Source organism: Chinchilla lanigera, unplaced genomic scaffold (genome assembly GCF_000276665.1).
Source record: "Chinchilla lanigera isolate Chin_1 unplaced genomic scaffold, ChiLan1.0 scaffold00085, whole genome shotgun sequence".
NCBI lineage: Eukaryota > Metazoa > Chordata > Mammalia > Rodentia > Chinchillidae > Chinchilla > Chinchilla lanigera.
The window spans coordinates 9,370,130-9,384,519 of NW_004955486.1; the positions used below are offsets into that span (position 1 = coordinate 9,370,130).

Sequence of the window (14,390 nt, forward strand, 5' to 3'; positions counted from 1 at the left end):
GGCCGCGGGCTGCGGGCAGGAGCGGGGCCGGCCCCCGAGAGCCACGCCCATCCGAACGCCACGCCCACTTCCGAGCCGCGCCCACCCGGGCGGCTGGCGCGCGAAGACGCCCACCTGCGAGGACTGGGCACAGGCTCATACGCGCGTGCGCCCACGCACCGCAGCCGGGTTTCCTTCCCGACCACCCCTTTCTTAATCCCAAGCCCCTGAGACTCCCCACTGCAGAGTCCTTGAAGCCAGGCTTGACAGCGGGAGGATAGAGAGCCGCGACCCCGGGGGCACGCCCTCCGACAGAGCCCAACCCTGGCCACACGGTGGCCACAGGGCCAGAGCAGGGTTAGGTGTCTCCAAGGTCTGAGCGAAAGGGGCGGAGCTTGGGACACAGTGTCCTGGGCGGGGACAGGAGCCCGGAGGGAAGCTTCTTAGACGATTTGGAAAGACTTAGCCAGCGCTCCACCTATGGCTCCTGGAGGAGAGCCCTCGGAGCAGGAGGAGTTCCGGTCCTCTGATCCTGATGGACCAGCCTCTTGCTGGCCTCTTACACCGTCCAGTGAGGGGCCCAGGCCCAAGCCCAGGCCCATGAGACCCTAGAGGCCCCAAAGGCCCGGGGGGACCCTGGTGAGCCGGAGCTAGGTCCTGTGACCTTGGTTAAGTCCGGACCAGAAGGGGCTGGCTGCAAAGACGCGGCCCCTAGCGTCTTCTGGGGAGAACCCTTCCTGGGAGGTAACCGTGGAGCTGGGGGCTGGGAGCGCACGGGCTGGGGGTGTGTCTGCAGGATGTCCCCTCCCTTCCCACCCTCTGCGGGAGGATGCCCCGGCAGGGAGGACGGATGGGACTCAATGGTTTTCCTTCCTCCCTTTCTGGCAGGTGAGACACCATGGGGCCTTGAGGACCGCTGGAGTCCGCTTTGCCTAAAAAAGGAAGCAGCGCAGCTAAGCCTGAGAAGCTGCCGGCAGGAACAAGCGAGAACTGTGTCCCTTGCCGGGAATCTTGGCAGTGGATGCTGGCTGGGCTCCACAGACCTCAGGCCTCAGCAGGAGCAGAAGTTGCTTGGAGCTTCCGCCTGGGCCCTGTCGGGGGAGCCATGGGCAAGATCCCCACAGTCTGGGGTGCACCACCAGGGCCCTCGCCTGGGCCCCAGCCTCCAGCAGGCATGAGCTGCCATGGGAATGGGCACTGTGGACCAAGGCCCTAGACAGGGTGGCGGCTCCCGGCCAGTGGAGGCACGCCCAGGTAGACAGTTTCCCTCCAGGGCCCTGGCTGGGGAGCTGGGCCACACTGGACCCATCCCTGGGGGAGGCCACGCTCAGTGCTCGGGCTCACAGTCACCTCCGCCAGCCCTGCTGCACTGACGGGGAAGGTTCCCTCCCTTCTGGAAAAAGTGAGCGGGTCTTCTTGGCCACGACTCAGACCCTCAAGGAAACAGCCGCCCTCCTCCCTGCAGCCTAAACATCAGAGGGAGAGGACTGGGGAGGCCCAGGCTGAGATCAAGCCTCCCTTGCGTTCGACTTCCTGGGAGACCCCGCTCAGCCAAGTCGTGCCCCTGTGTCCCACACTACTGCCTCCCATGCTGTCCCCAGCCACATAGAGAGCCGCGCACAACCAAAGGGCCCAGGAGCATGGTGTTCGGCAGGGTCACAGCCAGACACAGGGCTGGGCTAGCAGCACACAGAGGGGAGGCACAGAAAGAACTGTTGAAACCCGCTTCTGAAGGAAGACAGTCGGGGGAGAGGCCCAGAGACTTGGGCACGGGCAGGGACAGGCCAGGCCAGACTCAGCAGCGCTGGCCCTCAGCCCTCGGCCTCCCCCAGGCTTGGCTGTGCTCGGTCCTGGTGCCCGGCAGACCGAAGATGGAAGATGCAGCCTGGGAGGCTGCAGCCACCCTGCCCAGCCTTGGCCCAAGGCCCAGGAGTCCCTGTGCCTCCCTCTAAGGCTGGCTGTCAGCAGGCAGGTGGAAGGGTTTCCTGGCCAGGGACAAGGCTGTAGCAGGCTCCACCCGCCCCCACGAGGTCCTTGAGAGGGCTCCCTCCCCCACACAGCCCAGGCTTCTGGAGAAGAAGGGCCTTTTGTCCCCAGCTCACTGTAGTCATGCTCGACCCCATGGAAAAGGGCAGCTCCTGGGGCCTCTGACCCCAGTGGAGGGCAGAACAGCGTGGGCCCCAACCCTCAGCCTTTGAGCTACTGTTCGTCATGTGGCTTGTGTCCCACACACTAACCCACACACATGCCAAGTCAGAGAAACAGGAAGTGGCAGGAGAGACCTGGCCAGGGGAGTGGGGTAAGCCTGGGCTCTGTGATCCAACCCCAGTACGTGGGATGTGGGGCAGGGGGACAGGGGCAGGGGACAGCCAAGTGCAGCTGGACCCTGCAGCTACCTCCTGTTGCCTCTCTACCTTCCTGTAGACTTGACTCCCCATTGTGGGGTCAAGGCCGTGCCAGGCAGGGCCCAAGGACTGTCCTGGAGACCTGAGGTCCTGGCTCCCCTCCAGGAGCCTGAGCTGACTCCTGCCCAGTCCCTCTGCAGCTGGGGTGGCAGGATGAGCATCCAAGCTGTGGCCGCTGCATCATCTGTCACACTGACCTCTGCACTGGGGACTCAAGGCACAGGCAGAGCCAAGTGCCCACTACAGAGAGGCCTGGCTGCTTTCCTGATGCAGGTGGGGGCCTGTGAGGCTGAGGGCAGCAGAGACTTCAGGACAGGAGCACGGGAGGGAGGAGAAAGGGCAGGGCTGGCTGCAGGGCCTTCAAACCACAGGGTGGTGGGTGGGACTCTGAGGGAGGAGGCAGGGCGGAGGTATATGCATTACACGCTCAACCTCAGGTTTTGAGGGAGATGCCCAGGTAAACAGCCACATAGCTGGGCATGGTAGCATATGCCTGAAATCCCAGTACTCTAGGAGGCTAAGGCAGGAGGATCCCAAGTTTTGGCAGAGCTTGGTCAATTAGGGACTTATCCAGACCCCCTCTAAAAATAAAGAATACAAAAAGGGTTGGGGATGTAGCTCAATGGGAAGGGCCTGGGTTCAATCCCCAGTGCTGAAAAAAAAAAAAAAAAAAAAAAAAAAAAAATCAGAGATAGGACAGGAACTTGGAGTCAGAGGGACAAGACACAGAATGTCCCATCTGCCTAGCAGTAGTGCGCCTTCCCAAGGGGGCCCTGCCTGTCTCCAGGAAGGGTCCAGGCAGGCTCAGACAGGAGCCCTGGGCAGGCCCTAACATCCAGGGGCCTGATGGGATGGTGGCAGCGGAGAAGACAGCACTGTGTCAACACCAGGAGGAGGAGATGGGCCCAGGTGGGGTCCTGTCCAGGTGCAGGAAGGGGGGCAGCTGAAGGCCAGCGAATACCTCTGTTGGGGGGGGGTCTTGTAGGCAGAGGGCCAGGGGGCCCCCTTCGTGACAGACACCCTCGGTCCTTTTCCAGCTACCCAGATGACTTCCTAAGGCACCTGGAGAGGCCACTGCTGGGAAGAGCCTGGGTCCTCCTGTCCCCCGGGCCCAGGGCTTGTGTTTGGGGCTCTGGTGGTCCAGCTGCAGCCTGCAGCACACAGCAGGCTGAGCTTTACTCTCTAGGACAAAACCCAGACATCAGGTCCCTCTGTGGATATCTCAAGTCCCCTACAGTGTTCCTTTTTTTGCCTACTTCTAGGGTTCACACCTAGGGCCTCTGCTTGAGTGTGCTCTGCCACTAGGCTACAGCTCCAACCCCACAGTAGTCCTGATATGGGAAATGATATAGGACCGCCAAATGTGATATAAGGGAACTGTCATAACTCCCAACCTGCTAGATGTCTGATGCACTGAATTTGTGTTTCCTAAATCGAAGAATGAATTCAAAGGAACAGAGGAGTAGGAAATATTTATTGAAAAGGGAAGAGCACCTGAGACGCAGGAGGGGCCCCAAGGGGGTTGCCAAGGAGCCCATTTCTCAGGGGAAGCTTTATAGAGCACAACCACATGGGTACAACATGGGTTACAGCTATGGTCAACCAAAAACGTGCCAAGTACAGCCACTTAGGTAATACTGATCCAATGGGGAAGCAAATGCACATGGAAAGCACGAAGAACTCTGCAGGAAGGAGATGAGTCTGAGGGTCTTGGTCACCCATTGAGGTGACTGATGTCTGCGTAGACTTCATGAGACCAGGTGTTACTACTTACCTCAGGCCTGGTTATTCTTTCTTTATCTTGTGGCCTGGCCTCCAACAGATGCACCTCTAGCACAGTTGTAATAAGTTTTCATCTTTTCCCTGGCTCTCTTGAGGACCCAGCTCTCTCTGACTGCCTATAATATTTCTTTTTTTTTTTTTTTTTTTTAATTTTAAAGAGTAAAAGAAGGACAACATAGCAATAGGGGGATGCACTGAATTACAAAGTGGTAGGACATTATCAATGGTTGTTATTTTACTTATTGGTATCTTCAAGATAGTTTCTCAGGAAAACAAATAAATAATAGTGAGTTACAGACAAAAATGGCAGGAAATTATCAATGGTTGTTATACTATAGCTTGGATTCTCCAAAGTGGTCTCTAGGGAAGACAAATAGAGCTATACATGAGTGATCACTCAAATAATCATTGACTATTTCTAAGTAACTTGGTTGTTTAGTCCTTTGGTTTTTTTAAATTTTTGAGACAGGCTCTCACTGTGCAGTCCAGGACAGGTTCAAACTTGCGCTATAGCCCAAGTGGCTTTAAACTCTCAACCCTCCTGCCTCAGCCTGTTAAGTATAGTTAGGATTACAGGCTTGTGCCATCACACACAGGACTCTTGCAGTGTCCCACTGAAAGCAGGCCTGCACAGTGAGGCTGAGGCAGGTCACTCCCCCACACCACTTGCCTCCACAGGGGGTCCTGAGGGCCAGCTGGAGGCTGTCTGGGTTCCTAACAGACCTAAGAAGCTGGGAAACACCTTTCCCAAACAAGCCGCCTCAGGCAGCTAGCTGCCAGGGCAGAACTCCCTGCTTGGCCTACAGCCTGGAGCTCCTACTCACCTCCCCACCCCCACCAAGCCCAGCTGTTGTTTTGACGAGCAGGGGCCAGGCAGATTCTCAGCCAAGGGCTTCCCAGGGGAGCCCTCATCCTGAACCCCCATTGGCAGCCAGATCCTGCCCAGCCTGGATCAGGAGGGGAAGGAAGGCGGCCTGCATCCAAGGGAAGCCCTCCTAGGTGGCTTGGCGACTGGCCGGCTCCGTCTGCTCAGGAAAAGCATCAAAGCTGGACACAGATGAAGGCTGGAAACCCCCCAGACACCCGCTGGACCTCACCCAGCTATACACTGGTCTCTGCTTGAGGCCAGAGAACTAGCATGACCCTGGTCAGAGGCCGAGCCCTGACCCTGTGGGTCACAGGCTGAGCCTTACTGCCGATATGCTGTGTGGCGTCATTTACAAGGCCTTTTAGCCACAGATTATTCTGGGTGAATTACACTGATCACACATTTTGAACACACTCCTGGGCTTACATGAAAGTAAATATCTGAAAGCTGTACTGTTACATTAAACATTACAGGGGCTGGGGATTTACCTCAGCGGCACAGCGCCTGCCTGGCAAGCGCAAGGTCGTGAGTTCGATTCCTGGTACCAGAAAAAAAACAAATAAATAAATAAACATTACAAGAAATAAACTCCAGACGTGGTAGCACACACCTGTAATCCCAGCTACTTGGGAAGCTGAAGTAGTACGCTCACAAGTTTGATGCCAGCTAACACAGATGAAGCCTTAGAATCCCTTCCCTCCCCTCCCCAAAATAATTACCAAATATTCAAGGAAACACTACACCATCTCACGCTGCATAGTGTGTTTAAGGCCAGCCTGAACTACACAGAAAGACCTTATCTCAAAAAAAAAAAAAAAAAAAATCAAAGCTGGTATCCAAAAAGTGAGCATCCAGAGATAATTAAAATACATCAGATAAATCTGAAAAGGTCCAAATACAACTTTTAGATATGATAATATAATAATGTAAAGCTTAAACGGCAGATTAGTAATAAGGAACAAATTCTAGTGACCTGGAAGAGGTCATGAAGAAATTGTCTAAAATGCTGCCCAAAAAAGACGAACTGACAAGGGAGAGAAGAGGTGCTGAAAGTGTGCGGCAGGAATTGGAGGCGGAGCTGGAGAGAGTAGTTCAGCGCTGAGAACACTCCCTGACTGCTGGAAGGCGGGAGTCTGCAGAACAGCAAACAAATCATGTGCACCACGTGGATAGTTAAGAACGCGCCCATGGTGGGTGCAGTGGCTTATGCTCCAAAAGTGGAGGGCAGAGGACCACAAGGTCAAGGCCAGCCCGGGTAATTTAACAAGACCCTGACTCAGAGGAAAGGAAAGACCTGGGAGCTGGAAGTGATGGCTGCTAGCCAACCATCCCAGCACTCAGAGGGGCCGAGGCCAGAGGCCTGACTGCAAATTTGAGCCCACCCTGGGAATTTTTATTTTTATTTTTATTTATTTTTTGGTCTTTTTGAGACAGGGTCTTGCTGTGCAGTTCAGGCTGGCCTTGAGCTCACTTTGTAGCCCAGGCTGGTCTTGAACTGGCAACAATCCTCCTGCCTCAGCCTCCCAAGTGCTGGGATTACAGGGGTGTGCCACCACGCCCGGCTCACCCTGGGCAATTTAGAGAGGAGACCATATCCCCAAATAAAATTAATAGTAATAACAAGGAAAGCTAGAGAGGGAGGGAGCTCAGTGTGAAGGCTGTGGTCAATCCCCAGTATCAAAAATAAAAAAAAAAAAAGAAAAAAAGAAAAGAAAAAGCCGGGAAGCAGCCCAGTGAGAAGCCCTTGCCTACACATGTGAGACCCTGAGTTCAATTTTCAGTAGCAGGGAAAACATATCCACACCTAGAAATACGCTCATAAAACTGCAAAACGCCAAAGATAAAGAGAGATCTTAAAATTACCCAGGAAAACAGAGTAAACCTTTACTTTGGCTCCCAGGCAGATGGAGCCCAGCCACACTGAGCCCTGATCAATGGCCCGGGTTGGCCCCGGACCAGTCACAGGCTCTGAAACCACTGTGATGGCCTTTAGTGACCCAACGCCCCCCAAGTAGGCCTGGCCACCTGCAGAACCGGGACACAAGGGGGTAGCGACCAGGACAGCCAGGGAGGCGGAAGGGCCGGGCCGGGTCACAGGAGCTCGGTGCCACCTGGTGGTCACCCCCGCACTGAGCACGCAGCCTCGAGGCCAACAGTGGCCCGCTCCTGCGCCTGGGACCGCTTTGTGGGTATCATGGGGGAACTCGGGGTCTTCCCGGGCGTCACACGCAGGCGCAGAACTGCTCCTCCCTGTTGGAGTGGGGTTCAGGGGTCCACGCAGAGGGCGGTAGCAGTGGGCGGAGGCGCCGCATCAGGTGGGAGCGGACGGCCGAGGCGAGCACGAGCAGAGGCGGCAGCAAGAGGAAGCCGAACACGATGAGCGCCGCGGAGCCGCGGTCCGAGAGCAGAGCGCGGCAGCCGGGGCCGGGAGCCGGGTGGACCTGCAGGCCGGAGGGTGGTCAGGGGGCGGGGCCGCTAGAAAGGGGCGGGGCCGCTAGAAAGGGGCGGGGCCGCTAGAAAGGGGCGGGGCCGGTGTTGGGGTGGGCGGGGCCGTAGCCCGGGGGGAGTAGGAGGCAGGGTCACAGGTCCTAGGCGGGGCCAGTCGGGAAAGGGCGTGTCCATGAGGGAGGTGAGAGGAAAAAAGGGGGAGGGCGGGCAAGAGTGAAGATGGGCGGGGCCGAGTAATGGGCCGGACCCTGGGGTCAATACGATATGAGGGTGGAGCCTTAGACCAGGCCGGTAGGACGCAGGGTGAGGTCCGGGGCGGAGCCTGGAGGGGCGTGGTCATAACGGGCGGGGCGTGCTGGAAGGGGTGGGGCTGTGGACGGGGTAGGGGCGAGCCCTGGGGCAGAACCCGCAGGGTCAGGTGTTGGAACGCCTGGGGGCAGGACATGCAGAGAATGGTAGATGTTAGACACGGATGGCAAAAGACTCTAGTAGAGGTCCTATACGAGGCTCAGAGAATCATTTGTACTTTCCCCTTCTCCCGTTTTCCTCCTGCCATTCACCCTCCATCCTGTAGTCACTGTCTTGGCGCTCACCTTGAGCCGCTGACCTGCTGACACCAGCTGACGCCACCTTCTCCCCGGACCCCGCCCCATGCTACGGAGAGGGCAGTCAGGGTCAGTCTGTGTGCACCTTCCCTGCCCCTGACCATGCCATAGCCCGCTGCACAGCTGGGGACACTGGCCCGGGCAGGAGGGCTCTGTGGGCTGTGTGTGTGGTAAGGACTTCTGAAATTTGGCAATAATTTCATCTCCTCCTGGAACCCCCTCCCCCTCGTCCCCACCCTGCTGTTCAGCCCTGGTGGCCCCTGGTACCAGGATGGGAGGCTGCAGGGACGGGAGGACGCTGTTCTGGTAACAAACAAAAGCCTTTCTTTGGCCTCAGGCGGGGGGGGGGTGGTGCTCGGGAGAGGCAGGGAGGGGTGCGTGGTGTCTCTGGGTATTAGGGCACACTGGTGGAAGGGGGCAGATTGTTAGTCCAGGGGCTCTGAACCTCTGCAGGACCCCACACCCCAGGGACCCCGCCCAGGGAGGGCTGAGCTCACCCTCGAGTGGCACAGGAATCCCAGGTAAACCACGGCCGCCGCAGGCAGCAGCACCAGCAGGAAGACTGTCCCCGGCAGCAGCAGGTGGAGCAGGAGCCAGGCTAGAGCGCGGCCCAGCAGCAGCAGGGTCGTGAGGCCCCGGCCAGCCTGGCCTGGCCGCTGTGCATATGTCAGGGCGGAGGTCTGGTGGTCAGGAGGCCTTCCGGGCAGCATGGGTGCTGTGTCCAACGTGCCCCCATCCTCGTCATCTTCCGTCTCCCTGTCCTGCTCACTCATGCTGTCCTGGCAGGGGTCTGCAGGGCTCACAGTGGCAGTCAGGCGGCAGGACCAGCACTCTCCCCGTCAGATTAGGGACCCTTTAATCCTCCCCCGGCTTGACCCCCATCCAGAATCCAGACGCAGAGAGCAGATGCTGGCCCAAGTAGGGCCAGCCCTGATGATCAGTCTCCAGGGCCACACTCTGCCTGGATTTCCCCACTGCTAGGCTGAGCCTCTCTCTGCCAGGCTATTGCTGCAGCTCCTGTGTGCTCTGGTTAGGCCTTACACAGATGTGTCCTGGCCTGGCTGGACACTGGGGCCCTCCTTCCTCCTGCCCGGCCCCCCCTTCTATTCCCCACACAATGACTTCATTTCATAGATCTTGGTTCTGACAACTGCCCCATCACCAGCTGCCCCCTAGAGGCCAGCAACCCACTTCACTTCCCCACTCCAGCCCCCCCCCCCCACCTCAGTGGTGTAAGAAGACCCCAGGCACCCACTCTGGGATGTTTCAGGGATGGAATGGGGTGTACAAGTGTTGAGAGCCGCTGAAGCTGGAAAATAATACATGTGCAGGGTGAAGCCAGCCTGAGAACACGGGGAGCACCTCAAAGTAGACAAGTCCCTCCGAGTAAACAAGCCTTTGTAACTTGCTTTTTTTTTTTAATTTTTTTTTTCTTTGTAACTTGTTAACTGGTTGCTGGGCAGCGAGACAAAAAATTAACCAACCTCTCCAGGGTATAAATAATTGCTCTACTGTTTTTGGGCAGTCTTCTTGCTCATCAGACAAGAGGTAACTCCACCTGACCTCAGCTCTTGTCTCTTGTCTTTATTTTTCTCATACCCACTGCCGTTTGTACAATGAGGTTCCCTATATACAAGAAGGGCTCGGCATGGACCTGGCATACAGTAGGCACTCAATAAGCTGCAGCTATGCAGACAGGCGTCCTTCGTGGTGAAACCCAATGCAGATGGTGGGAGTATATTCCATCGCTGTGAGAGGACAAGAAAACCCCACCCACTTTCCCCGAGCATTGCCAAAGTCCCTGCACTCATGGAAGTGGGGAGTGATGACACTGCTAAGACAGCCTGTGACACATCCCCACTGGGAGAAGAGGCGAGGCTCCCCTGCCCTGCTGCACAGGCAACTTCACTGTTTTTGCTGGCATACACACACAAAGATATGACCATGTCGTTTGAATACTTGGGCAGTGAATCTGGGGCTAAAGAAACGTTGCAAAGGATGTCTTTATGGAAACCTTCCTCCATTCTCTCAACAAAGTTATCAAACTGTTACTATGTATGTCTCAGGCCATTTTCTGTTGGTATAACTAAATTCCTGAGAAGGGGAAATTTGTAAAGAAAAAATACATTGGCTCACCATCCTAGTGTGAAGCTGGAGAGCGTGGTGTTGGTGATGCAGGGGAAAGAAACCCACCCCACCAGGTATCTGGTCCCGAGTTCATGTTCTCTAAAACTGAAGAATGAATTCTAGCAACAGCTTAGATTAAGAGCAAAGAATATTTCTTGGGGAGAGGAAGTTTCTGTCTGAGAGACAGACGGAAGGTGTCCCGAGTGGGTTGCTGAGGACCCTGTCTTTTCTAGAGATTTCTATAAAGCAAAATTAGGAGGTGAGGCAGGTCTGAGGAGGGGGAAAATGGGAAATCACAAGGTGGGCATGAGGTGGGACAATACTATGGTCAACCAATAAGATTACGAGCATGATTGCTCAGCTAATACTGATTCAATGGGGACCAAATGGGGAAGCAAGTCCGGTAGCAAGTGGGCATGCAGCAGGGCAGGGCTTTTCCTGGAGGGGGTGAGTCAGTGGCCCTTCCTGGCTTTCCCAAAGTGAACAATGCCTGTTAGAATGTGAATCACTGTTGTTTATTCTTAGGGGAAGTATGTGGTACATTCAGTTCATCTTTTGTCTTGAGGGCAGGCCCTCAGCGAATGTGTCTGTGTCTCCCTGACAGTTGCAGTGTATCTGGTCTTCTGTGCTGACTCCTTGGAGCACCCAGCCCTGTCTGACTGTGTACAATATTTCTACCCAACTTAGGTGTCTGTAACACCAGCATCCGGTCGGCCTCCCTCTCGGAGGCATCCATGTTCAGACATGGAGTGTGCTTGCTCAGGTGCCTCTTCCTCTTCCTGTGAAGTCACCAGTGCCCTCCGGGGGCCCTCGTGACCATGACCTTCTCTGACGCTAATTAGCTCCCAAGGGCCCCAGCTGGCAAAGACCATCAACAGACAACTTCAGAACTGAGATTGCAGTGCTTGAGCTGCCTCCTTTGGGACCTTGTCTGGGCTCTCTAGTTTCAAATGAAGCCCGGTTACGGATCTCCAGGTGGCTGCCAGGGAGCAGCCAGGCGTTGAGGAACCAGTACAGTCACCTCGTTTCCCACCTCCGCCTGCCCGTCCCGGCACAGCTGTACTGCAGAGGGGCTCCTTAGCAGTGGAGTCTCCATCCCTGTCCTGCTTTTCAGCATCACTGTCTGGAGCAAGGGCTACAGTGCATTGAGACTGTTGCAGAATTCAGGAGGTCAGAGAGACCAGTGAGGAGAGAGAGGACTTTACTAGGTGTACACCTGGCTCAGCAGGGACTCCCGTCCAAAGTGGCTGCGTGTTGGACAAAGGACAGGGTCCAGTTTTTATACATTTGGTCAAGGAGGTGGGTCTTTCCCGTGGAGAGAAGCTGGGGGGCTGCAATCGAGGATACAGAAGCAAGACAAAGCAATTCAAGGCAATTAGTAACTTGGGCTTGAAAGAAGTCAGAGCCTTAGGAATCACGTGCGAACAGTGTTATAAACTTTGTGTCAGGTCAGAGCTGTCCATCTTATCTGTACCAGAATAAGGAGTTACAGCCATAGGCAAGGAGGTAATATGAGGGGGACTGTGCAGGGCGGGGGTGGGGGGCTTCTTTCTTTCTTTCTCTCTCTCTGTTTTTTGAGACAGGGTTTCACTATGCAGTTCAGGCTGGCTTTGAACTCACTTTGTAGCCCCAGCTAACCTTGAATTTACAGCAATCCTCCTGCCTCAGCCTCCTGAAGGCTGGGATTATAGGCATGTGACACTGCACGCAGCCAAGTTTTTCTTTACACCCTGCCTCAAGACTATTGCTGTTCAGGGCTGGGGATTTAGCTCAGTGGCAAAACGCCTGCCTGGCAAGCGCAAGGTCGTGAGTTTGGTTCCCTGGTACCAGAGAAAAACCAAAAAAAAAAAAAAGAAGAAGACTACTGCTGTTCTTGCTTTTGGCATTTGTGTAAGTCCAGTGCCTGATGCTTCCTAGCTGGCCAGCTCAAGCTGGGACCTCAGGCAGTGTCCACTCTAGGGAAGAAGTCAGACATTTAAAATGAAGACTTTTTTTTCAAAGATTTTCGTTCTAAGGTAAATGCTAAGAATGAAGCAGAACAGGGTCAAAGGCTGGACGTGGTGGCACATGCCTGTAATTGCAGCACTCAAGTGTGGTGGTAACCTGAACACTAGGGAGGCTGAGGCAGGAGGATCACCTGGAGCTGAAGACCAGCCTGAACTACACAGCGAGACCCTGTCTTAAAACAAACAAATCTCCACACACACCCCCACAAAAAAAAGAGAAAAAAAATGGAAAAATGGAACAAGGCTGGATACTGAGGCTGCTTCACCTCAGCAGCTGGGCTCCAGGTATCTTGGGGGTGATGTCTGTGTGCCGAAGGCCACTGGGACAGTCTGGGCTGTCTGGAGGTGGGAAGGGGCCCTTTGCCCCTTGCCCAGAGACCTCGTCAGGTATCGAAATCCAAGTCAAATAACCCTAAATTATTGCAGGTTGATTCAGCTTGCAATCTCCCAAGCCCGTTGACATGGAAGCCTTAAATAAATGAGACAATGTAATGATTTCAGGCTCCAGGAGGGATTAACTCTGTTACAGCTTCAGTATTCTCTGAGTTAGCCAAAGACTGCTCCGGGGGGCCCATATTCATTTAGTTTACAAACAAAGGAGGAGGATACTCAAGAAAAAGGGGGAATCTGGGCAGGACTTTTCCAAGTAAAACATTATGTTAATTTAGGAGAACTACGTTATCTCCAGGAAGGCCTTCACAGCAGGAGTGAGATGCCTGCAGCTACCCTCTCCTTCAAATTAATTGGGGTTGGAGCCAGAGGTCCTCAGCTGCAGCCTTCAGACAACTCACACGGAAACACGGAAAACCAATTGGTTAATGTTAAATCCTGCTCGGAGCCACTTTGTTGTGGTCCCCAACAGTCGGGCCTTTTAAGGGCTGATCTCTGGAGTGTTAATGAGGGTCCAGGCAGAGGCGGTGTCCCTGGAGCCTGGGGTGCTGAAGGGAGGCTGGGGCTGCCCCCTGGTGGCTGGCCTGGGTCACTACAAGGCAGAGCCCACCAGCGGGAGTCAAACTCTGTCTAGACTCTTGAGTAAGGGGCCCACCGGACCCTCACTGCGCCAGGCCTCCCCCAGGGCCACTTCCCAGGTGCTTGGCAGCACCTGTCCCGTAAAGGTCCCTGAGGCTCTCACCTCCTCCCCAGGCGTCTGCCTTCCTTGGCTTGGCGCCCTGCCTGGCTCCCTGCCCAAACCAGCGCACCTGGGGTGGCCAGCCCACTTCCCGCTCCGCTTTCTGTCCAGGTGGTTGTGGGCAGCATCTTCACGGGGGGAAAGGGGGGGTGGAACCTGACTTTGTCCCTTCCCCGCACTGGGGACCAGGAGGAGAGGGGGTTCCGGCCCCAGGTAGTTTTAGTGGGGGAGGGAGAGCTAGGGCACAGTGCGGCAGGGAAGCCGTGTGTCGAGCGCAGGCATGTTCTTGCTTGCCCTTCCCAGCCCGCCAGTCGTGGCTGGCAGTCAGTGAGGGAGCAGCAATAAGCACCTGGCACGCAGGGCCCCCCGCTAAACTGCTGGGTACACAGTGTCAAGTGGCTCGGCTTGTGGGAGGCAGCCTGCTCTGCCCGCCTGCTTAGCAGTTCCAGCTTCCAGAAGCAGCACCCCACCTCCCAGGAGGCTCACCGGGTAGAGCCCAGGCCAGGACCGGCATGGAGAGGACAGAGCCACTGGGCCAGCTCCCTTCGTGGGTAACTGGAAGCCAAGCCTGCGAGCCTAGGCGGTGGCAGGGGCCCCCGGTGGGGTGGGGCCTCCATGGCAGCCGGGGACCCCTGCGCTGGGAGGGCCAGCGGCCTCTAGGGGAGCTGCAGATGCCTGCTCTTCCCAGACAGACGCCAGCAGGCTGGAGCCCAGTGCAAAGGACCTGGCCGAGGCGCAGCAGGAGCTGCGGTGGGTGGAGCTGAGCTCCGAGGCCCCTGGAGCCAGGGGAGAGAGGCCCGGGGCCCCCCAGGGCTGGGGCCACCTGCACCAGGCGGTGTGGTGCGGTTCCCCAGGCCTGGTGATGCAGCTGCTGCGGCAAGGGGCCCGCGTGGACGAGAGGTGAGCCCGGGTCCCCACTTCAGGGAGGGGTTCCCGGGGGCGCCCCTCCGGGCTGCTGGGGTCCGGTCGGGCCCCGCTCCCAGGTCCACGCACGCCCACGCCCGACGCCGCGCTCCTCCGCAGGGACGGCGCGGGCCGCAC

General features: G+C 56.4%; 2 protein-coding genes across 2 annotated transcripts; one reads left to right on the top strand and one right to left on the bottom strand.

The window, feature by feature from the left end:
- Positions 1–6,577: 6,577 nt before the first annotated feature.
- Tmem88b (transmembrane protein 88B) lies at positions 6,578–9,186 on the bottom strand. Its single transcript, XM_005404219.2, has 2 exons — positions 8,585–9,186; positions 6,578–7,475 (listed from the first exon to the last, which is right to left on the bottom strand). The coding sequence occupies exons 1-2, from the start codon at positions 8,858–8,860 to the stop codon at positions 7,257–7,259; spliced, it is 495 nt and encodes a 164-aa protein (XP_005404276.1). The 5' UTR covers positions 8,861–9,186; the 3' UTR covers positions 6,578–7,256.
- Positions 9,187–13,372: 4,186 nt separating this feature from the next.
- Ankrd65 (ankyrin repeat domain 65) lies at positions 13,373–14,390 on the top strand (the record flags this gene model as incomplete). Its single annotated transcript, XM_013504148.1, is given in 3 exon segments — positions 13,373–13,900; positions 14,038–14,249; positions 14,373–14,390. Coding segments are annotated over 3 exon segments (269 nt in total), but the record flags the coding sequence as incomplete, so codon positions are not given.